Source organism: Mus musculus, chromosome 3 (assembly GCF_000001635.26).
Source record: "Mus musculus strain C57BL/6J chromosome 3, GRCm38.p6 C57BL/6J".
Classification (NCBI taxonomy): domain Eukaryota; kingdom Metazoa; phylum Chordata; class Mammalia; order Rodentia; family Muridae; genus Mus; species Mus musculus.
Genome location: NC_000069.6, coordinates 154,306,288 through 154,330,560, shown reverse-complemented (window position 1 = coordinate 154,330,560; position 24,273 = coordinate 154,306,288). Strand labels below are relative to the sequence as shown.

At 45.6% G+C, this 24,273-nt stretch overlaps 1 protein-coding gene across 2 annotated transcripts; it reads left to right on the top strand.

Moving 5' to 3' along the window:
• On the top strand, window positions 1–24,273 carry Lhx8 (LIM homeobox protein 8). 2 transcript variants are annotated; one of them, NM_010713.2, is made up of 9 exons: window positions 1–289; window positions 2,120–2,206; window positions 2,395–2,556; window positions 5,898–6,019; window positions 8,100–8,320; window positions 8,831–8,934; window positions 13,723–13,818; window positions 18,838–19,021; window positions 23,556–24,268. In NM_010713.2, the coding sequence occupies exons 1-9, from the start codon at window positions 209–211 to the stop codon at window positions 23,600–23,602; spliced, it is 1,104 nt and encodes a 367-aa protein (NP_034843.2). In that variant the 5' UTR covers window positions 1–208; the 3' UTR covers window positions 23,603–24,268. The 2 variants fall into 2 exon arrangements, with proteins under 2 accessions (NP_034843.2, XP_006501135.1); XM_006501072.3 differs by lacking the exon at window positions 1–289 and adding an exon at window positions 361–677 and having other exon boundaries at window positions 23,556–24,273.

Here is a 24,273-nt window from a genome sequence, read left to right as displayed (position 1 = left end):
AGGCCTTAGTGTGGCTGAGAGAGGAAGAACAGTGGGTCAGAGAGTGGTTACGGTCACTGTGGCCTTTTTGGAACAAGACACACTGGTGGCATCGCTGTTCTGCCTGTTAGCTTTCCTTGGCCTTTGGGGGCGGAGGAGGGGACACTGCGGACACCCACAGCCTCTGACCCTCTGGAGCTGGTATGTGACGAGCAGCGCCTGCGGGGCCATGTATTGGAAGAGCGATCAGATGTTTGTGTGTAAGCTGGAGGGAAAGGAAGTGCCGGAGCTGGCGGTTCCCCGCGAGAAGGTAAGCGAGCCTACACCGGGCGGGATCTGTTGAATAGGAGTTTCCTTGAGAGAAGAGAGTTGTCCGGCCCCTAAACCAGGCTGGGAAACTACCTGTCACTGCCTCGTCTCCAGACCTGACAATTTTTTTTATTACGTAGTAGCGTTAGGTAGTAATCACTCCGTCCCCTCCCCACGGGCTCACTTAACCTAAGGCATGGACACTCTAATTTGGGAGACGAAACCTGGAGCCTAAGACGCTCACGGGGCAACGTGAGTCCTGCTTGTATTCTACGTGACGGGCTGTTCGCGGCAGTCTGGGGCAGGGGCCGGGGGTCTAGGTGTTTGTCTCAGGGCACCAGATACCAATGGCTGCGCTCTGCTGAACGCTGGCTCTTGCCACGGATAAGGTGAATGTGGGGCTTGAGACCCGGCGGCGACAGACCTGGGGACTTGAGTCTTCCAGGGCCCGCCCGCTCTTAGAAAGGGACAAAAGAACGATTTCGTTGGAAATACCAAAAGGGCAAATTTCGCAGTACGAGGCGAGCCTAACGGGGAGACCTGGCAAGCTGTCACCTACTCCGGAGGCAAGACCCGTGGGTGCTCGCATTTTATGGTGGAACTCGGTTCCTAAACTGTTGGAGAGCAGGGCCGGGGTGGGGGTATCGGCTGGACATGGGCAGAGTAGTGCTGGCTTCGTGTTTGTCTGACGGTTGCGGGTAGCGTTTCTGTCTGGATGCTTTCTGTCCACGAAGACGCGCCCGGGAGCAGCTGCGCCGGGGCTACCCAGGCGTGCGGCCGCTGGCTCACCTGGAGCTTTCGGAAGACAGAGGAAAAGGAGACAAAGGGACGCAAAAGCGAGGGGTGTGGGCTGCTGGAATCCGCGGACCCACTCGCCCTAAACTAGACTTCTCAGAGAGATTGCATTCGTTTATAGAACAAAACTGAAAGTGCAGCCAGGGATTGGGGACACTTGAGCGACGCGTCCGCGTGCTCTAAAATATTCTGACCCGCATTGGGTGAGTTTTTTTTTTTTTTTAATGGAACAAATTAAATTCAGCTGGATATTTCCATTATTCGGCCCGCTTTTGCACTGGTTAAAACTAATCCTTTAGTAGCTAAAATGTTGACTTACTGAGCACTAAGTGGCAATTCACACCTTAAAGAAACCAGTGTAAATCGCTTACGGTTCTAATTGCTTCAAGTTTACCAAAGAGCTGCTGGCTCCGTTTAATCTGAAGCATTTTCATTCAAATTGTCGGAACAAACACCAGGCTTCTTAAATCCCACTGTAATTAGCTTTCAAGTATCCGATTAAACCTCTTCACCTTTTGGGCTATCCTATTCAAAAAGCCCCCCCTTTAAAAAATATATGTGTGTCTTGCTCTTTTAATTGAGGTTATTAAAGAAATCAAGTTTCTCTCCCCACCCCCTCCTCAGTCATCTTTTCTTCTCTCTCACTCCACCTCCCCCCGCCCCGTGCCCCCTTTAGCCGGGTGTTCCCCGCTCCCGGGTGATTGACGTCTAGAAAGCAATCGCTTTGTGCACCGAGGCCGGTTATTAGCTGGGTACCCCCGGTGGGGGGCGGGGGCCGGCGCGCCGGGGTGAGCGCGGGGCTCGAGCCGGGAGCAGCGGCCGCGCAGTCCTCGAGTCGCCCGCTGGCGGCGGCGGCCCAGGGAGGCTGCGCGCTGGCCGGCCAGCTGCGCCCGGGCTCAGGTGCCGGCGCTCGCACGCGCCGCCCTCGTGCGCGCCCTTCAAGAGCGCGGTGGGGCCCGGGCTGCGGGGCGCCGCGTGCTCGCCGCGGGCTCCTGACCGCTGTCTCCCTCCCTGCCTTCCCGCTCTCGCGGCGCAGTGCCCCGGGCTCATGTCGGAGGAGTGCGGGCGGCCTGCAGCCCTGGCGGCCGGGAGGACCCGCAAAGGCGCTGGGGAAGAAGGACTGGTGAGTGGGGCGGCGACCCGAGTGGGGACCCCCAGCTCCCTGGGCGGGGCGGGGCGCGGGGCTCCAGGGGTCCTGCTGGTCTGGGAACCCCACAGTGCGGATGGGGAAGGCTGGGGACGGAGGACAGTCCTTGGGCTGCCCCGTGGGGAGGTGGGACGTGAAAGGCCAGTGCTCGGCTGTTCCTGCAGGTGAATCCCGAGGGAGCCGGGGACGAGGACTCCTGCTCCTCCTCGGCCCCGCTTTCCCCGTCGTCCTCGCCCCAGTCCATGGCCTCGGGCTCCGTGTGCCCGCCAGGCAAGTGTGTGTGCAGCAGCTGCGGCCTGGAGATTGTGGACAAATACCTCCTCAAGGTAGGATGGTGGGCCAGGCGAGCCCCGACGGAGTCAGTGTGAAGGTCGGGGGGGAAGTGCCCCACTTCGTGTCAACCTCTCAGCATATTAGTCCACCACTCTTAAGGCCCACAGCGAGAAGTATGATATGGAACCATAGGATTTTCCTTATTGTGAAAGTCTAGGGATAGGGTCTACAGTGTAAATGAGGGTTCCCCCACACACACCCCAAGAGTGTGCGGAGGACTCGGTCACCAGCAGCAAAAGAAGGACTTGAGGAACTACCACCCATTCTGGTATAGGCTTTTGTTTGTTTTCCAAGTCTAGACTTTTACTTACTTAAAAATCCCGTACTCTGCAAACTGGTCCCTCCTCTCCAATACACCCGTGCTGCTGTCTTACAGAGACTAACTAGTCCCAGTTCCGTGTGTTATTCCCTCTCGCAGCGGCTCCTTCTGTAACTAAAAACACTGTAAAGTGCCTTTAAAGATGTTTAGTTTTGAACTGTTACTGGCATCGTGGTCATAGGTTTATTTACCGGTACCTGGAACCTTCCCAAAGCAAAAGTTTATATAAAGCTTTAGAAGCCATTTCGGTACCTCCTAGATCTTGCTAAGCACAGTGATGTTATGTCCTACCAGGGTTTGGGGGGGGGGGTACCCAGTCTAGCTGTAAAGTTAGGTGTACATATAAACCCCTCAGCTGAAGTGTTTCACGGGGTGGTTTCAGAGTTGACTGTCTTAATTTGGTTTAACTTTCTCAGAATATTTCACTCGGGGTGGGAGGTTTTGGAGTTGAGGTTCTGGCAGGCTGCAGTTACCCGTGTCATGTCAGGCAGGATCTTGGTCCCCTGTGTCTTAATCTGAACACATTGGATTTCCAACTTCAATAGCTTTTAAAAAACCACTATGTAAAACAATTCTTTCCAATATACGAAATTAGTTGCAAACCAGTTCACTTTCTGTCCCCCTCCTTGAGCTTCAGTTTTCAGAAGGATTAATTACAGAGAATAAAAGATCAAAACGTGAATTAGTGGGTTTCTTTAACTTAATGTCAACATTCAAAGGCTGCTTTCTTGGGTGGACCGTGAATATTACTTCCTGGAGCCCAGATAAAACACGGAAAGAGGCTTGAGTGAAAACATTTTCTAATGTTTTTATTTGATTCTTGAAGCTCGGAAAATTAACCTGGCTTTCTCTTTAAATCTGCATTCTTAAAATCCCATTTCCCATTTCGCTTCGTCCACAAAACCATGCACTGAGTCAACACAGCTTCTTGTTTGAAACAAGGCTCTCAGTGACTACCAGAATCTGGAGCAGTGTTTCTGGACCCGACTTAAGACAATTTCAACATTTCACAGCAGAGATGTGGAAGATAACTACACAGTAAAATTAAAATATTGTCTGAATTCTGCCTCAGACACTAGCATTGGCCTTGCATAATTTTATACATTGTTCATGCTTGTCTTCATATTATATAAAAATTGTGTGTCTATGTGGTGCTGTGAAGTTTTCTTTTGTAATTGGACAGGAGTCTACCTAGGAAAGTTTTCTACACACAATCACATTCTACTAGGATTTATAAGTTAACTGAAAATTTTCCACCATACAATCACTTAAGCACTCGGAATTCTCAGCACGCCTACCCCAAGCTGAAGGGCTAGCTCCTTAATCTTACGTTTGAATCTAAACTTCTCACTGGTAACAAATATTTGATCCAGTATAGATGTAGCTTTTGAGGTTATGAAAAAAAAATACCAGCCTGTGGAGCAGCCACACAGTGTCAGACAAAAGAGTCAGCTGTGGTTGTTGCCCTCTACAGTCCTGTCCTAACCTAGCCCGGTGTGGAGCCATATTGGATTAATGCTAGTTCAGCAAAGGGTTCCAGAACCTTCCCAGAGTTCCCCCCACCCACCCTCCTGATTCCCTGGCAAGGACTGGGAATGTTAAGCAGCTCTCTTCTCTTTTTCAAAAGAAACCTTGAGGAAAGGTGTCAAGCCAGGCCTGGGGTCTGGTGTTTGTAGAGCTAGAGACTCCAGCCTCTGTTTTAAAGCCTTGTTTTAGAAAACAAAACAAAAGCCTGGTGTGATTGAAAGAAGGCCTCCAGTGGTGGATGTTCCAGATGCTTGGACTGGATACAACTTAGGGGAAAATGTGAGGAAGATACATCTCTGCTTCCAGGAAGTATTCTGTTTGGTTAATGTCTTTTTATTCTATTTTAATCCAAGTAACTATTTTTCTATAGTGAACAGATAGTTCTTTTGAAGAAAGACCCAAACTTAAATTTTCATCAGAAATTAAACATTGCTTAGGGAAGAGGTTCATAAGTAGCTAGAAATCACAGTGTTTCCTTCAGAGTATCATTTGTAACTTCCTTCAGTCAGTAAAACACCCTGGCTGCTAGCGTGAAAGCACAAACCTACGTAGTCCCTGTCTGCTGATCAACACACGTCAGGATCCACACTGCAGGCCAGCACAGCTGGACACACGTCTCCACTGGGGGACTGAACTGCAGTGTTTAGGGGGGCAGCATCCACCTCAGGTAACCTCAGTGGTCATTTGTTTTGTTCCCATGTCAAAGTCTAGAGTGCCCTACTTTATTAAATGCCACTGTCTCACTACTTGAAGTACAAGTAAACATATTTCCTGGGTGCATTTAAAACCACCTATAATCTGCTATCTTCCTATCTCCAGAGGCTCCATCATTCCTTGGGCTAGCAACATCCTCCTCCTGGGCACTTTGCTTTCTGTAGCTGTATATGTATATGTATATGTATATGTATATGTATATGTATATGTATATGTATATGTATATGTATATGTATATGATGTATATGTATATGTTAGGGGAGGAGGCACAGCATCTTTGCACTCTACCTTAGGAAGGGCTGATGTGTAAGGGAAGGGTATTGCCTGCTTTCTCTATTGGGGTGTTTTACAAATCTATTCTCTGTCTTTATTGTTCCTACTGATGGATTGCACAGTTCATAGCTGTTTGCCCAAACTGTAGGTCAAAAGGTTTGTCTCGACTTCCGTAACTACCAAGTTATAGAAAGGATTAGAGTAAGGACGGAACCAGAACCCGTATATATGACTCTAGACTAAACATCTTCTCTCAGGTTTTCTCAGAGAGGAAGGGAGAGAGAAAATGAATATGGAAGAAAACCCAAATCCTTCAAAAGCACGTAAAAACAAAACCAAGCTTGAACTGTGGCCTAGAGGAGTCTGGGTTCTTGTTGGAGTCTAGAAGAGGCTACAGCCGGATGCACGCTCATGTCAAGGGTGCTGTTTGGGTGGAAGCGTTCAGAGCGTGCACGTGGCAGTGTGGACCGGGCTGCTCACCCTCACCCTCTCCCCTTGCAGGTGAATGACTTATGCTGGCATGTCCGCTGTCTCTCCTGCAGTGTCTGCAGAACGTCCCTGGGAAGGCACACGAGCTGCTACATTAAGGATAAAGACATTTTCTGTAAACTCGATTACTTCAGGTATATTGCCAAGTTCTCCTTTTAATAAACGCCCCAAGACATTATTTTAAAAAGACTTTTGTAACAGGGCCTTTTGCACACCGTTTGATTACTCAAGGGTAATTTTTAGGATATATTTCAAATTATTTCTTTCTAGATCAGATTTTGCTACGTAGCCTAGGTTGGCCTTCAACTCAGGATCGTCCTGTGTTGGCCCTCTCAGGTGCTGAGATTAGAGGTTTCAGCATCAGGGTCAACCTCTTAATTTCAGGGGAGGGAGTATAATTTGTATTAAAACTAAATTAATGTTAGTTTGCTTCCTTTAGGAATTGTCTAAACAAAACTTCATATTGGGTTGTTTTCCCAAACTAGAGGGTGAAAGTTTGGGGCATTCAAAAGAGACTCTTGGGATCTGCAGTGAAGGATGGAGACACTCAGTGGCTGACACTCAGTGGCTTCAGTGTCTCTTGTTGAAAGTCAGTGGTGAAGTGGGATGAAATCATCGTGCAAGAAACGATCCTGGTCACAATCAAGGTGCCAGGCGTTTGGATACTATAATCAGCTACACTATTATTCAAAGAACAAACTAATCAACTGTCATAAATACAACAAACTGAATTACTCTGCCAGAGGTCGTGCCTTTATTTTGCAGTCTGCTCTTTGCCTTTGGGTTATGAGACTATCTTTGTACAAGATATTAAACGTTACAATTCTCACAGTGATCTCCCCGTGGCTGTTTGTGTCGGGTGTGTCCCAGGATGCACTTCTCTGTGGAGAGTTGTCTAAACGTGATCATAAGCACTGCTTTAATTGTGGTCATATCTCTTCTTTGTCTGCGTTCCTAAATGAGAAAAAGTTCATTGCAAAGCTCTGTCTAGCAGAACTTTGCTAGACAGTCGACTAATTACGGTGTAGATGAGGTTTCGGAAACTTCTATCAGAGTTCTATATGGTTGCAGCTTAGAGCACAGCTTTGTAATATTCAGTCTATCTTATAAAATCAAGTAGTCTTTAAAATTACTAACATGTACAGTTCTTGCCAGAGTTGCTTTCCATTTTAAAAGCATTAGTAACAATTGGTTCCTCTTCAACTTACAGTGTGTTGATTTTACTTTTTTTTATATATTAAACACCCTTTGAAAAGTTTTTGATTCTTTTTAAAAATTCATTTAAAATCCATTTCTTTAGGATTTTGGATTTTTTTGGAATGTGTTCTGAAGTTCCTTTTTAGAATTTAATGCTCCAATTAAGTTGGCAACACTTTTAAAAATAGTTCCCGGGTAGATACAGGCAGATATGCTAACCTTGTCCACCGGTGACTGAGTTGGGAGACAGAGCAGGGCATCTGATCACTAAGACTGGGAGCGTAAAAATTCCCTTCTGCTCTTGTGTCTTGCTAAGAATGCCTACAGATGTTTCTGGAAGTTTTAGACCCCATGTCCACACTTCTGTGGCAGGCAAAGTGGCCATTTGTCGTGGCTGGGAAGCCTCTGAATTTTAGCTCCTCGCTCCAGAGAGTGAGGAATATAGATTCTATGCATTCTCTGATAATTTCCAATTTAAATATGTTAACACTAGTTGCTACCCTGAATCATCTCAGCTTGATTTTGTGTTTGTTTTGTTTCTGGCACTGGGGACTAAACCCAGTGTGCATTATTAAGTACACATCCGACCATGAGCTAGGCTCATCCCCTCAACTGGATTTTAGTCATTGTTTCTATTTTGGGTTACCATATTTTTACCCTTCAAGGTTTTCAACCTGGAGTGTGTATGTGTGAGTGTGCATGTATATCTGGAATCTCTAGAAAACCTGTAAATGCCTTAATGGTTGACACAATGTAAGGGCTGTTGAAACTATTTCATGTATTTTAGAAAAAAAAAAAAAAAAAAGAATCTGAAAAGAAAACTTTTGAAGCGTTGTTTTTAAGAAAGATTTGAATTGGGACCATGACTCAACTGCTTCCCATATTGACATTAAGAAGAATTCATTCTTGTTTCACTTTTAAAATACTTAACTTAGATAATTCCAATACAGCACGATGATGTGTTAGTTTGAGGTCAGCCCGGAAAAATACCTCACCATGCCTCCTTCCTGTGTCCAGACGGTATGGGACCCGCTGTTCCCGCTGTGGCAGGCACATCCACTCGACTGACTGGGTCCGCAGGGCCAAGGGCAACGTGTATCACCTGGCCTGCTTTGCCTGCTTTTCTTGCAAGAGGCAGCTGTCCACGGGAGAGGAGTTCGCCTTGGTGGAGGAGAAGGTCCTCTGTAGAGTGCACTTTGACTGCATGCTGGACAATCTGAAGAGAGAAGTGGAGAACGGTGAGTGAGGAGCACAGCTTCAGTCTTTCAGGATGGGGAGCGAGGAGATAAACCTGACTTCACCCCAGGGCAGTTCTAATGCATTATTTTATACTGGGAACAATGATTGTAAAGTTAGCATCCTTGCCAGCAAAAGACTCCAGCTGTTGGTTTGCAGCCAAAGCGTGGCCTCAAAGCTAGTTCTACATCCACACTATAGTCTCAGGCAGCAGCCTTTATTTTCTGTGCATGTGACTTCCTAAGATGGGCCTTAGATATATACTTTTTTAAAATTATTTTTATAGAGATATATACTTTTAATTTACTGCATTTGGGGTAGATTGCACAAGGCTATAAGTACTGTCTCTTATAGTCTATTTGCAGCAAGTTTTTCTTTAAAAAAAAAAAAACTTTACCAATTTAGAAGATGCATGGTGCATTGCAAGAGGCCAAGGTGTGTGAGGAAACTGGCTGTATAGAAGTAGAGACCCATCTGAGTTACCAACTAGATGGTTTGTTTTCAAAATGCAGGTAATGGGATTAGTGTGGAAGGAGCCCTTCTCACAGAGCAAGACGTCAATCATCCAAAGCCAGCCAAAAGAGCTCGGACCAGCTTCACAGCCGATCAGCTCCAGGTAGACGTGGCAATGCATTTGTGATTTTTGAAGCCCTTTCCCCACGAAAGAAAACAGACCTAAAGAAAAATTAAAAAGCAACCTCCATGCTGCCTGAAAATACTGTTTTCTAAAAGGTTGTACTATACTTTTTAAAAGATATAACTTTTCTATCTTTTATATATCCACGAGAGTGTTAATGTGTACTTAACTGCCTTGAAAGGTCATGGGGTGCAGTCTAGTCAGTAGTTTGGTGTCCTTCAGGTCTTTTGATGTCAACATCAAATGGGGGTACAATGTTGGTCTATTCCGGCTTCCACGAGCTCAGTCTAAGGCAGACATTTTTGATACAACAGAAGATGACTGTGTGGAGACTCAGCTGAAAGAGGCAGCGTCCAGGGCTGTGGGGCTCCAATGTGTTGTCATTTAACTAAATGACATGTTGCTTAATGTATAGAATTGCACGAATTTTGTCTCGAAAAGACCAGAGTCTGCCCAGCACAGACAGGAATCTACGGTTGACAGCAGTCATAAAGGGATGGAGGTGGCATTTTCTTCTCTGTGCTGAGGTTGACTCTGCCCTTGAAAACAGAGGACAGAACTTCCTTATCAGAGCTGTGCTGGCTCTGCGCATTAGCTCACCTTTGAAAACTGTCAAGGAATACACCCCATGCTTTGGATTTAAGTCTACATATGATGAGTCTTTCTGGCTTTTTCTATTTTCTTTTGGATCATGTTTTCTAGAAGATCAGCATGGCTGAGGTATTTGATTTGTGTTTAGATAAATAATTTACTACACCTCTTCCAGGGGCTGTGGAGTATGTTGTATATTTAGCATCAACTTCGGCTCAGAACCGAAGGCGATTGTGTCTTGTTTAACAAATAAAGGAAAAACCACTTCTAGTAGTCAGAGACTGGCCAGCATTTCAGACCTCTATAGTAAAAATGTTTCAGGAGTGGTATTTAAAGAATGATTCGAGGGGTAACCTGGATGTGACCAATGTTCTAAAAGAATTTGGCAGTAGACCAGACTCAGATTATTAAAATCTAGATCCATTAAGGAAAAAACCTCCAAGGACACAATTACTTTTATTAATTAGACATTAAGTCCTTGACCAATGAGTAAGACATGAAAAATGAGAGAATTGAGAGATTTCATTTCCCTTGAGCTGTGTTCCTCTGCTGCTCCCTGGAACGCTGGAGAAAATCACAGACAGCCTGGGTTTGAAGTGAATTCTTACCCGAGCTTTGCAGTCTGAACAGGTGGGCTGGGCTAGACGGAATGGCTAAGAGACAAATATCATATTGAAAATGCCTCAGAGACTTGGCCGTGACTTTGACAATTACAGGCTTCATAATTTGGATGTGAAAATTCCTTATTAAAATTATAACTGTGGAAGTTTGAAGTCATGGCAGGTATCTATACAATCTCCTGTGGGAAGATAATTACAGAAAAAAATATGGTGATTATTTGTGGAGGTTTATGTGGGCCAAGTCCTGTCCATATCATCTTCGTCTCCTCACCCATTCCAACAAGTCCTCCATGTAGTCAGCCTCTCCAAGGGCACAGGAATGACCCTCGAGGCAATCAGCCACTCAAGGGAATAGCAGAGAAAGGGCTCGGATGGACTTGCCCAACCTCTGTGCTTTTCATGTGGTTTTGCCTCCCAGGAGACCATGTGCTTCACCAGAACCCAGCAAAACAGAGAAGAGAAATCTTGAATTTTACAGACAGGCTTACAATAACAACTTGCGTTGTTCACAAAATACTTAAACCATGCATTTCTATATAAGAACATGGCTCAAACCATAAGCTTAAAAAACTGATCAGAGTGAGTTCTAGAAGTGAAAGCACGGTCTCAACTATTGAGCATTCGGTGGCATTGATCCTACACCCGCGCCTAAAGAACAAGAAAGCAGAGTAGCCACAGATAAACAAACAAACAAACAAACAAACAAGAAAACCCAAATCATTTCCTTCCACCAGATTATCTGATAAAAAGTATGATAATCACCTTGTCAAATTGTTTCAATTTTGAGAAAACTAAATGTATCCAAATATTGAATTCAACAAAATAACAATAATAAAAAAAAATCACCCATGAAAACTGATCTGAGACTGGCCATACTTGCTTTGGACAGAGGAGTGTTCACATAGGGTAACTGAAGAAATTCCCCAAATTCCATGTCAGAGTCTCACATGAAGAAAAGCTTCCAGATCAGAGGGGTATGGCTACAGTTGTATCTCAAACATGAGATACAGATATATCACAAGCAGAAGGAGGACACTTAAATTCCTGCTTGTGCCATGGTTCACTCCCAACAGCCAGCCATGTCCGGATCAAACATGCCAAGGTTGGCTCCTCCTCGGGTCTACTTTTGCTATCATTGTTCAGATGCTGGTACACACACTTTCCTGGATCTTGGCTTAGTGTTGACGCCACCAGGCTTTGCCTTGATCGTCCCCAGACAGCCCCCACTGGGCCTGGGAGTGGTTTGCAGTTGCTTGAGCATCTGCCAAATAGGGAAGCTACATAGAATTTAAAGGTCTTGGTTTTCTTTTCTTCTTTTTTCCTTCCTCCCTCCTTCCCTGTGTCCCTCCCTCCCCCTCTTTCTTTCTTTTTCTTTTCTTCTTTCTTTCTTTCTTTCTTTCTTTCTTTCTTTCTTTCTTTCTTTCTCTCTTTCTCTCTTTCTCTCTTTCCTCCCTTCCTTCCTTCCCTCCTCGTTGTTGTTGTTGTTCTTCTTCTTTCTCCTTTCTCCTCCTCCTCTTCCTCCTCCTCTTCTTCCTCCTCCTCTTCTTCCTCCTCCTCTTCTTCTTCCTCCTCCTCCTCCTCCTCCTCCTCCTCCTTCTTCTTCTTCTTCTTCTTCTTCTCTCTCTCTCTCTCTCTCTCTCTCTCTCTCTCTCTCTCTCTCTGTCTCTCTCTCTCTGACTGAATACTGGTACTAGCTAAAAGAATAGCAAAGTGCCCTATTTTCCTTAGAATAATTCTGGTTCCTAATGGCCAGGGTGGATTTAAGTTCCATTTCCTTCCTTGATGGATATCTTTGCTAAATGTATGTTGGTTCTATTATTAAACTTTTACTTCCAGAGGTCTTTTTCTTTTTAAACCAGCTAATCAGTAATGACTTGGGAGCAAATCCCCAAATATCCCTTCTGCTTGATCTTCCTGGGAAATTAAAGACATGATCAATTCACTTGCCATTTGTCTTTGGGATGTTACCCCCAAGTCAGCAGACACACACACACACACACACACACACACAAGCACAACTGGATAGAAAAGCAGCCCCTTGGATTAAAGAATGGTAGAAAGAAGGGATATGGAGTCCATTTTCCAATGTCTTAAAATAAGAACAAGTCTATAATCCTTTTACAATGAATCTATCAATACAGTTTTAGATGGGAAGCTAGAAGCCCTTGATTCTAGAAGAGTTCTAACCCGTGGCATCTTAACTGAGGGGGTCATTTGCAGTCTCAAAATGTTTCTGGACTTTTTCTCCATGCTCTTGAGACTTTCCTCATATTGTCAAGGTTCCACTGAAGAGTACATTGCATCACAGGCAACACAGGCAAGCAGAGAATGCAGCCGCACCGCCCCCTACCCACTAAGGAGGGTAATGCAATGCAAAAGGATGCTTTTCCCTAGCCAGAGTGAGGGACTTTGCAAAGTAAGCTGTTGGTCTCCTTGTGACAAGTGAAGAGACAGAAAGCCGGCCAGCGCCAGCAGGAGCAGGCCAAGACAAAGCTCACACTGCCTGGGGGAGGTGGGCAGCAGGGTGAGGAAGTGGGTGCTCACCAGTTCACACCATTTAGGGCAGCAGGGACCAACACAGTGGGGAAGTGGGTACTGCACTGACAAGCACAGCCTACTGAATGCCCTATTTTTAGTTAATTATCTTTATCTCATATTCCCCTCAGCTGACTGGCTTTACATAATAAAATTCAAAATTACTGGATTCTCATGAGTCCCTCATCCCAGGATCCAAAAGCCTTGACCTCGACGGTTCATTTCCCTCTTTCCATCACTGTTAATTAGAGAGGATGACTGGCATTTCTATATTTTTCTTTTAAGAACTTAAGATCAGGACCCCCTACCCCCACCATATATGAATGTACATATGTCACAGCACTTGGCATAATGGTATCAATCCAGAATGTCCCCTCTGAATCGATGGACTCTGCTAAGGTCTTGTTGCATGGACTAAAGTATGTCTCTCCTTTTTAAGATCTTAAGAGGTTGCTTCCTGCGAAGCAAACACCCTCCACCGTCCCCTTCCTTTCCCCTCCCCACCCCACAGCAGTGGCATCATTGCACTATGCTGTAATCCATCTCTGCAGCACTGTTTGTAGATCAACAACAACAAAAAAAAAAAAAAAAAAAAAAAACAATGTAAGAGCCCTTGAGGCTGTTGAGACCCACAGAGGCTAGAGATAACTATGGTGGGACTTGAGTCTTTTGTTGAGTCCCAGTGCAGGGATATTTTACAAATGGGAAGCCAAGGGTGGGAGAGTCAGCTCCTGTGTGTTTTGGGAGTTCTGAGACTGGGTGGAGAGAGGGTAGTGTCTCTAATGGCAGAGCTGAGGGGCAGAGTTTCCAGGCGGTTAATTTTTAAAGATCTTAGAATAAGAGTTCATGTAAATTTACAAAGCACGCCTTTCTTTTACTTGTGTTCGCTGTATTCATTTTCAAATACCAAAATACACAACACGTTTTTCTTTGTGTGCCTTAATCTGTTCTACCATCAGAATGCAAAAGATCAAGCTTTTAACTGTTTGCTCCCGACATCTGTCTTTAAAAACAACCACAGGTTATGCAAGCACAGTTCGCTCAGGACAACAACCCAGATGCACAGACCCTCCAGAAACTGGCAGAAAGGACAGGCTTAAGCAGACGTGTCATACAGGTGAGAACCCGTAGGTAAACCAAGAGATGCAGAGAATTCTACATCTGATGCTTTGGGTGTGTATGCTCTTCTTTTGTGGCAAAACTTCAGACTGCCAGCTCCTAGTCCACTCTGAGTCAATTTTTAAAAAAAGCTTTATTTTATGTATGTGAGTACACTGTCATTGTCTTCAGGCACACCAGAAGAGGGCATCAGACCCCATTACAGATGGTTGTGAACCACCATGTGGTTGCTGGGAATTGAACTCAGGACCTCTGAAAGAACAGTCAGTGTTTTTAACCTCTGAACCATCTCTCCAACCCCTAAGTCAGGTTTTTTTGTTTTTGTTTTGTTTTGTTTTTTCCGCCTGTGTGGCAAAACTTTTCCTGGGAAGATGCAGGAGTTCAGCACACGCATCTGCTCACTCCAGATAAGGAGCCTACGACAGACCAAAGTATGGAGGCCACCAAGTCCAACTTAGTGAACTAGCAAGTTTTTTAGGGGTTACTTGCAGGAGCAGAACTGAGTCAAAGACAGCTGAATTATCAAAGCCCACCCCAGCATGGGTGACAGCTCACAGAGCTGGGAAGCTGGAGCTCACGGCACAGCTTGCAGGCAGCTCAGCAGGCTGGAGAGTGTCCTTTCCAGGTGCTCATGTGGTCTGAAGCTCTCCCAGGAAGTTGGGTTGGCTGGTCTGTCTCTGCTTCTCCCAGGAAGCTGGGTTGGCTGGTCTGTCTCTGCTTCTTCCAGGAAGCTGGGTTGGCTGGTCTGTCTCTGCTTCTCCCAGGAAGCTGGACTGGCTGGTCTGTCTCTGCTTCTCCCAGGCAGCTGGGTTGGCTAGTCTCTGCTTCTCCCAGGCATCTGGGTTGGCTAGTCTCTGCTTCTCCCAGGAAGCTGGACTGGCTGGTCTCTGCTTCTTCCAGGCAGCTGGGTTGGCTGGTTTGTCTCTGATTCTCCCAGGCAACTGCTCCCCCAACCCCTGCTCAGGATCTGCTTTGCAGCTTTGCCTTTCTGAAAATGACTCTCAGCTTTTAATGTTTACCCTGACAGGGAGAGGGTGGGGCCTATGAGTCTGGTCAGTTTCAGGGACTTCCTGAAGTTATTCTGAGCCATTTGCCTTCCCGCTTAAGGAGCTCCCTCCTGGATGGGGTATTTCAATCTCAGAGGGAACTGTTAACAACAGCCTGTCGTGGGCTTCCCGGGACTAGGCCACCATCTGTCATGTGACTCTCTGGTCATCTTTATTCTAGTCACAGAGGCTTTAGATCCTTACACCGAGAAACACTGAAGGCAAATCTGGTTCTAAACTTGGCTCTCCTCCTTTCCCCTGCTCTCCCCTACTGTCCCTCTTTTTGTACCCCACCCTCCATGTAGAGGGTGTGAGCTGCCATTACTAAAGATTCAGGGAGAGGAGGTGACATAACCAAAGCTAGGAAAGGATGAGGTACAGCCTAACATACTACACTGTAGAGTTTATATATGGAAATTCTGGGATTGGGATTGCAAAAACCTCTTTGGAGAAGGAAGCCATGATAGGAGACTGGAGAAGATAGGCTACAACTGGCATAACATGGGAAGAAGTCAAGCCAGGAGTTTTGGTCAGGGTGACCAAACCAGTGAGGTGGTTGTTGGTTTGCTAGATCACTCACTCACTTGCCTGCTCATTCATTTGTTCGTTCTTGGTTTTAGGAGATTCGACTGCAGTGTGAGCCTATAACTAATTGCATAGTGATAGCAGGTACTGGCTGCCAGCAAGACAAGAAAACAGCCTAGAAACTGCAACAGGGAAGCAGAGGGAAGATCATTGCTAACTTAGAAACCAAAACCCAGTTGGCTATCGAGAGGGAGATCCACCCACCTTTACCTGTGCTAGCCATGCAGTGTGGGGTAAAGGCTCCTTCAGGTGGAGGCAATGGCTGTGAGAACACCACCTGAAGTGTAAACAGGGGTCCCCCCAAAAGCCTTATACCTTGACATCGAGTTGATCTTTAACAAACACGGAGTGTGTACAAGGAGTGGGGAGAAACCTGAGAGGGAGGATAGGGTCCCAGGTGTGTCTGCACGGAGCATGGCAGCACCACAGAGGGCCTGAAGAAGGATGGCATCAAAGAGGAGGAGACCACCTGAGCCAAGACAGCAGAGAGAGACTGGGGATGTGGAACATAGTTTAAAAGAATTGCTGAGTTTCTTTTAAAAACCAGAGGCACTAATAATAACCAGTAGGGAAAAATATGGAAAAAAAAAATTCCGGCCAGGGCTGGTGGTGGCTTGCTTTCCTTTTGGGATGCCTGTGTTGTTTGTGAGGCCTGATACCTGCCCCTTAGGTACTCTCCAGGGAGCAGGAAGTATTTCAGGTGAACAAGTAATCCTGCACTTGCTTCCACCCTCCCCCAATGGGAGCAGCTTCTCTAAAGACAGGACTTCCAGGGGCTCTGGTGATTGCAAGATGCCCGAGGCTCCCTTGGCACGCAGGTCCATATCCCTTTTCCCTTGTACAGCCCACACATTCAGAATGCTGTTTATTTGTACAGAAGAACTAGCAAGGGATCAACCCAGAGCGCTTAAAAGATCTAGAAGTGGTGTAGCATGAAGCGCTATATGACCGTAGGGAAGAGGCCAGGATAAGGAGGGGAGGCTGTAGGTATCTCCAGGCTTCTGTGCATGGCGTTCTGTGAAAGCGTGGATAGCAAGGACTGGCTCAACCCCAAGCTGCATCTATGCTGCTGATACCACTGCAGGCAGTCAAGTTTCCTGTGGGTAGCTCAGACGCCATGGCATGAGGGATCCCTTCCAGTCCCAGACTCTGTATATTCACGGGGGAATTCAGACTCATGACCGCTGTGAATCTGGCAGAGGAGATGGGATGGCCTTTCCAGAGTGGTTCAACTTACAGAAGGAATAAGGATCTGACAGAGAGAGAGAGAGAGAGAGAGAGAGAGAGAGAGAGAGAGAGAGAGAGAGAGAGAGAGAGAGAGAGAGAGAGAGACAGAGACACAGAGAGACAACTGCTAGGCTGTCTCCAGACATGTATTTGGGTCCCCGTGAGCAAGTCAGGCTGAGTTCTAGCATCAGCACTCAAGGATTACATTTTTTGGATCAGAACTTCTAGTTTGTGTACGCTGAATTTAAGATGTCTCTGGTGAGATAATTAGTGACTAGAGCTATCAGAGGTGGCACGTGACCTTTGTATACTTCTAAGTCTCCACCTAGAAACATTCCCTGTGCTTTCTCTAGTCACCTGTGTGCCCTGTGACAGTGATAACTCCCTGGTTTGAATTTATGGCTGGTCAGCACTCAGCTCAAGGGATAGCGTATGCCTTTGAAATCAGACCAACCTTCTTTTCCCTTAGAGATTCTTTGCAGCTTCTTTCTCTTCTTTCATGCCACGAAACTCCTACTTACCAGACCTGGTCGCAGGTGACACCCATGGTCTTTCCCTGGCTTTGGTATCTATTCCACCAAGATACCAAAATGCGTATTCTAATTTCTTTTGTCTTTATCATTTCTCCTGTGACACAATTTTTTTGGAATGATGGGGGTCAGTTAAATGTGTGTGTGTGTGTGTGTGTGTGTGTGTGTGTCTGTCTGTCTGTCTGTCTGCCTGTACATGCACATATGTGTATGTATGTGTGAATGTTTTGGATTGTACCCAGGGTCTTACACATGCCAGGCAAGCTACACCCTAGCCTGTGGTAGCATTGATTGATAGAATAACTCTGTATGTTGCCTCTCATGACAGACTGTCCTCCCACATACAAATTAGTTTCTGGATATGGTCTAGCAATCAGGCCTCAGGTACCCCGATCTGGCCTCACCAGTCTGGAATTGCTTCATTTCTGCAATAGAGAGGATAGCAGAGTGGTTGGTACTTTGTTTCTTATGAGGCCTTACCAGTTGGGTGTGTTTGTAGTTCATTCTACTTAAATACGACTAGTTTGTTCTTATTATAGAGTTGACCTTAGTGTGCTTCGAAGGAAATAGTCTGTGTACTCACTAAGAGAGCTTGCACTCAGCAGGCTAAAATGTGACTGGGATGGCTCAATCAAGAATTTTGTAGAAAGCTGTGAGTTCCCAGTAGGGACTTTAATAATTCGAACAAGGATTTGAAATGCATCCAGCAGGTGTCTAAGAATACAACAGCACTTTCTTTTTAAGTTCTGATTAAAAGACCTTTCCTGTTTTCTGCTTTTTCCAAATGCCAATAGTAAAACTAGAGCCATGTTTCTGAAATTCTCAAGGCTTTACTATTTTTAAAAGATGCTTCTTTAGCATAGAATAGACCTTGAAATCACCAGAGACTAATAGCTGGGGAGAAAGGACTTGTAATAATAATTGAACTACAATGTTAGCTCCAACCCTTGAACTTCTTAGGACTTTTTGAGGCAGAATCTGGCACATCCCAGGCTGGCTTCTAGCTTTCCACACAGCCAGAAATGACCTTTAATTAATTAATTAATTAATTAATCAATTTTTATTGGATATTTTCTTTATTTACATTTCAAATGATATCCCCTCTCCCAGTTTCCCCCACCCCCCAAAACCCTCTATCCCATCCCTCCTCCCCCTGCTTCAATGAGGGTGCTCCCCCACTCCCCCACCCACCCCAACCTCCCCGCCCTTGCATTCCCTTACACTGGGGCATTGAGCCTTCACAGGACCAAGGGCCTCTTCTCCCATTGATGTCCAACAAGACCATCCTCTGCTACATATGCGGCTGGAGCCATGGGTCCCTCCATGTATACTCATTGGTTGGTTGTTTAGTCCCTGAGACATCTGTTTGGTTGATGTTGTTCTTCCTATGGGGTGGCAAATTCATTATCTACCTGCCTCCTCCTCTCAGGTGTTGGGATTACAGGCATGCACCACCACACACAGTTTCTGTGAGGCAGGTGATGAACCAACCCCATGGCTTCAGGGCCTCCCAGTCCTATATGCAGCCTTTTGGAAAGCTTGTTCTGTGGATGGATGTCAGGATGTGTGCCTCAGGCTGCTTATCAGAAGCTGCTGTGTGACCTCACCGCACACTCTTCTCCCCGGCAGGTGTGGTTTCAGAACTGCAGGGCCCGCCATAAGAAACACGTCAGTCCCAACCATTCTTCCTCAGCCCCCGTCACAGCTGTCCCCTCCTCCAGGCTGTCCCCACCCATGTTGGAAGAAATGGCTTATTCTGCCTACGTACCCCAGGATGGGACGATGCTGACTGCGCTGCACTCATACATGGATGGTAGGTAGCACAGCTGGGAGCTTCTAACCCCTTTGTTGATCTCATTCACGTCTTGAAAGATTATCTCGGTCATGGATGAACAGCATTATAGCAGGTACAGAAGACAGTAATTGTAACCAACTATTAGTTTAACCCTCTACTGCGAAGCCACAGATATAAGTGATGACTCAGGACTTGGGTGGTTTTGTTTTGTTTTGCCTGTCTTTTCCTCTGTAGCCCTGGTACTGTAAACCTGCGCCATCCTGCCTAGAGTTGTTATTTGTTTCTGTTTTTTTATTTTTATTTATTTATTTATTTATTCACTTTATATTCCACTCACTGCGCCACTCCTGGTCACTCCCTCCCACAATTCTTCCCCCATTCCCCTCTCCCCTTCTCCTGTGAGTGGGTGGGGTGGGGCCTCCCTAGGTGTCCCCCTTCACCCTGTCACCTCAAGTCTCTGTGAAGCTAGGCACTTCCTCTCCCACTGAGGCCAGACAAGGCAGCCCAGCTAGAAGAACACATCCCACATGTAGGCAACAACTTTTGAGATAGCCTCTGCTCCAGTTGTTTGGAACCTATATGAAGACCAAGCTGCACATCTGCTACATATATGCAGGGAGGCCTAGATCCAGCCCCTATATGTTCTTTGGTTGGTGGTTCAGTCTCTGAGAACCCCCAAGGGTCCAGGTTAGTTGATTCTGTTGGTTTTCCTGTGGAGTTCCTATCCCCTTCAGGGCCTTGTAATCAATCCTTCCTCCTATTCTTCCATAAGAGTCCCCAAGTTCCATCCACTGTTTGGCTGTGGGTGTCTGCATCTGTCTGAGTCAGCTGGTGAGTGCAGCCTCTCGGAGGACAACATGCTTCTGTCTGCAAATATAATAGTGTCAGGGAACGGTGCTTGCCCATGGGATGTCTCAAGTTGGGTGGGTTATTGGTGACCATTACCTCACGCTCTGCTCCAACCCCCATCCCTGCATTTCTTGTAGACAGGATATGTTTCAGGTTGAAAGTTTTGTGGGTGGGTTAGTGTCCCTGTCGCTCTCCTGGGGATCCTACCTGGGCACAGGAGGCAGCCTCCTTAGGCTCCATGTCCCCAATTCTGTGAGTCACAGCTGAGGTCACCCCCACTGATTATTGGGTGCCTCCTCTATCCCAGGTCTCTCTCTCTTCCTGGAGAGGCCCCCCACCTCCCTTCCCTGTCAGTTGCAGATTTCCATTCTCAAGGCCATTCGGCTATCATCCTTGCCCTTCTCCATACCTGGCCCCAGGCGCCCACTCCCCTCCAATCCCCTTTCCCACCCAGTTCCCTCCCTCCATCTGCCTTCCTTGGCCATTCCATTTTCCCTTCCAAGTTGAACTCAAGCAACCTTGCTCCAGCCTCTTTAGGTCTGTGGGTTGGAGTGTGGGTATCCTGTATTTTATGGCTAATATCCACTTGTAAGTGAGTACATACCCTGCATGTCCTTTTGGGACTGGGTTACTTCTCTCAGGATGGCATTCTCAAGATCCATCCATTGATTTTTGCTGGCAACATTTTGTGTTTCTTTCTTTTCATTTTTTAAAGATTTCCTTTATTTTTATTCTATGCATATACGTGTTGCCTGTATGTATGTCTGTGCCACGTGCATAAAAGTAACATAAGAGGCCAGAAGAGGGCCTCTCTCCTGGAACTGGAGGAAGATGGTTGTGAACCACCATGTGGATGCTGGGAATTGAACCTGGAAGAGCAGCCAGTATGCTTAACTGCTGAGCCATCTCCTTGGCCCCTTTTGCTTTGTTTTCAACTAAATAAATATTTAAATAATTTACTTTTCTATGCTCAGAAAGGTTGACCTTTCTGGACTGGAGGTTTCTGTTTTGTGTTGTCTTGATTTGTTTGGTTTTTTGTTTTTGTTTGGTTTGGTTTTGGATACACACACACACACACACACACACACACACACACACACATATATATATATATATATATATATATACATATACATATACATATATACACACACATATGTATATGTATACATATATACATATATGTATATGTATACATGTATACACATATATGCTTACATGTATACACATGTATGCTTACATGTATACACATATATGCATACATGTGTACACATATATGCATACATGTATACACATATATACACATATACATATATACACACAAATATACACATATACATATATACACACATATATATAATTTTTTCTTAATTGAAGTCAATCATGTATAAAGCACTCAGAAGTGCTGGGCATGGTACTTGCCACAATGAGCACGCCTCCCCTCCCCTCCTCCCCACTCCTCCTCTCCCTCCTCCCTCTCCTTTCCCTCTGTCCTCCTCTCCCCTCACTTCTCCCCCACTTCCATGGAGTGTGAGAGTCCTCAGTCTTGCTGATTTATTATACAGAACTCCACTTGAGGGATCGTTTCATGCCTGTTCTGTGGTTGATAATTTTTTTTTGTGTTCCAGTTTGGGTATTTTAGGAACATGCTACTGTGGATTCTCTCGCATGCATCTCTTGGTACCTGTTGAAGCTTCTCTCTGGTCTATGCGTTGGTTATGTGTGAGGGCGTAGCTAGAGCAGTTGCTCTACTTCAGGACATTCTACCAGAAGCTTCACACTGTGGTCTGACCAGCAGCAGCATGAGAGCCCTGAAGGTCCCCACAAGCACTGAGCATGGGTCCCTTCTCCACCCTGGCCAGTCTGGTGACCATGAGGTTCCAGCTCACGTTTACCAGCTTTCCCCCATGACAGACAAGATGTCCCCAGCTCCTTGGACACCTGTTTAACTCTCGTGAAGACCCCCCATATCTATTTAGTTACTCGCCTGATGGTTTCAATTTTCAAAAAGGATTTTATTTCTTGATTGTTATCTATGTATAAAGCTTTTCATCACAGCACACATTGGAAGTATCTTCTGCTTAGAGGCTCTTCTAGCTTGTTTGATGCCTTGCATTAAAAGGACCCCTTATTTAGCCGGCTATGGTGGCATAGGCCTTAATCCCACCACTCAGGAAGAGGCACGGGCAGGTAGATCTTCGAGTTTGAGGGTAGCCTGATCTAGAATTCTGGGCCAGCCAAGGTTATATAGTGAGACTCTGTCTCAAAAAATTATTTTTGGTCAATGCCGAAGATTTTTTTTTTACATTCAGGTTTTTTGATCTTTCATTTTTAGTGTATTTCCTTCCAATTCATCTTCTAGTTCACAAATTCCCTGTGTATGTAAGAGCGGCAGGCTTATCCATTGGCTTCTTCAGATGCTGTGTTCCTCAGCTTGACGACTCCCATCTGTGCTGATATCTGTCTCATTGACCTCTTAGTCCTCATGTGAACAGTTGGATTATCCACGTTCACATGGGGGCCCACACTTGATGGCTCCAATGTTTGGGCCTTTTCTGCATCTTCTCTGATGTTTCTCCTCTGTTTTTAGTCAAGCCAAATCTTATTTCTTGCCAAAACAAAGCAAAACAAACAAACAAATGAAACAAAAAAAAATCATGAAACACAAAAGCACTTTATTTCAGATGTTAGGTAAGAAGAAATACCCAGAGGCTCCGGATGGTCTTTCTGCAGAGATGACTATAGCTTCCTGAGGTACAAACCTGGGCTACAGGAAATCACCATAAACACAGTCCTTGTGAAGCAAGTCTGCTTTGGCTTCACAACATTTGACACTGGGATCCCAAATGAGGGACTGTGTGTGTTTGATTTTTGTTTGTCCACTGCCCCACCAAAGTCCCCCAGCCTGAGAGACGTTCCTCTCTGTTGCATTTGTCAGTGTCTCTGTCAGGAAGAAACCGTCTTTCCATTCTCTCCTCTCTTTTCACTGGAGTTGGGAACTCCCCACTCCTTGGGTATCATCCTAGCTCACAATATGGTCACTACCTGGCTCTCCTAGTTGCTCCCAAAGGGAAGTTTGGGTTGAAAGCAGCATGGCCTTGGCTTTAAGTTTTTTGTTAAAAACCAACAAACAGCCCGTAATATCATTGTGCCATGCGATCATGCTACTGTTGGAACTGTGTGTGTCCTTTAAGAGACTGCAGTGCTACCCAAGACAAACATGTTTAGATGCCAGCAGAGCATGGGGGTTTTCACCTGTAACCCCAGGGCCCTGGACACTGAGGCAGAGGAGGACCATGAGTGTAATTCAGGGAGAATGCACTCCTAAGGGGAACCTGGGTGTACCCGCACACCCTGATATCCGCACAAAAGACAGGCAACGTCTTCACACAGGGCTCATGTACCTTTCTCACTGAAGGGCAGGGGTAGTGAATGACACAGGGATGGAGCACACCACCATGCCCAAAGATGCTAAAGATGGGGTGGCTAAGGATCACCTGGAAGCTTAGTTGTTCACTCCCTGTAGGAATGAGTCAGCAGTCCTGCTGAGGTGGGAGAGTGACCTCTGCTAGTGTCTGATACCTAGCTATCAGGTGAAACCGATGCCCACCCCCGAGACAGTGACCTTGACATGCTCTTGTGTGTTTAAGCCGCTCTCAGTCACGCTAAGGAACTGATAGCCACATCTCTTTCTGTTTTGTAGCTCACCAACAACTCCTGGACTCCAGCCCTTGTTACCCCATCCAATGACCCAGCTGCCAATAAGTCATACCTAATTCCTTCTTTCAGGGATAGAAATGATTGAGGTTATAAACTTGTCATTTATTATGTATAAAATACCATTGAGAAGATATTAATGTTAATTTTTTATTTAACACTCAAAGCATTTCGAACATCCTCTCGCTGCCCAGGTATGTATCTAGAGTTGGCCTGCAAGACACTTTTATTGATTCTTCATTTTGGTTTTTTTTTGTAAAACTTATGTTTACAAAGAAGAAAACAAGTCAAAACATTTTTTTTTGTATTGTCTGGAGATAGTTGGCTCGAGTGTGTGTCTATTAACTTATTTGTCACCAAAAGAGCACTTTGCCTGAAAGGCAGGACTGATCGTGTGCAAAACGTTTACAATCCTTTGTGAAACTGTAGTTTATCATTAGTTTGTACCTGTAAGTTATTGTTATAAATATTATCTGTATTTTTTGTCATATACAACTTTATACCTTGAAGCTTGTATCTGTGAATTTGCAACTGAAATTTATTTTGCCAGTGTTTTCGGGACAAGCTGAAGGCACGTCCGTTGTAGCATGCCGCGCACACCCACGGGGTGCCTGCACTTGGAGTTCTAGCTGTAAATAACACTCTAGTTTACAAAGCCTACCATCCTAAGTTCATTAAACACTTTGCATCCTTGTGAAAGTTGC

Excerpts from the sequence above, each read along its gene's own strand:
- Lhx8 (NM_010713.2), top strand. The coding sequence starts at position 209 with ATGTATTGGAAGAGCGATCAGATGTTTGTGTGTAAGCTGGAGGGAAAG. Across the intron at positions 6,020-8,099 it reads TGTAAACTCGATTACTTCAG|ACGGTATGGGACCCGCTGTT; the intron begins GTATATTGCCAA and ends TCCTGTGTCCAG. Across the intron at positions 8,935-13,722 it reads TCACAGCCGATCAGCTCCAG|GTTATGCAAGCACAGTTCGC; the intron begins GTAGACGTGGCA and ends AAACAACCACAG.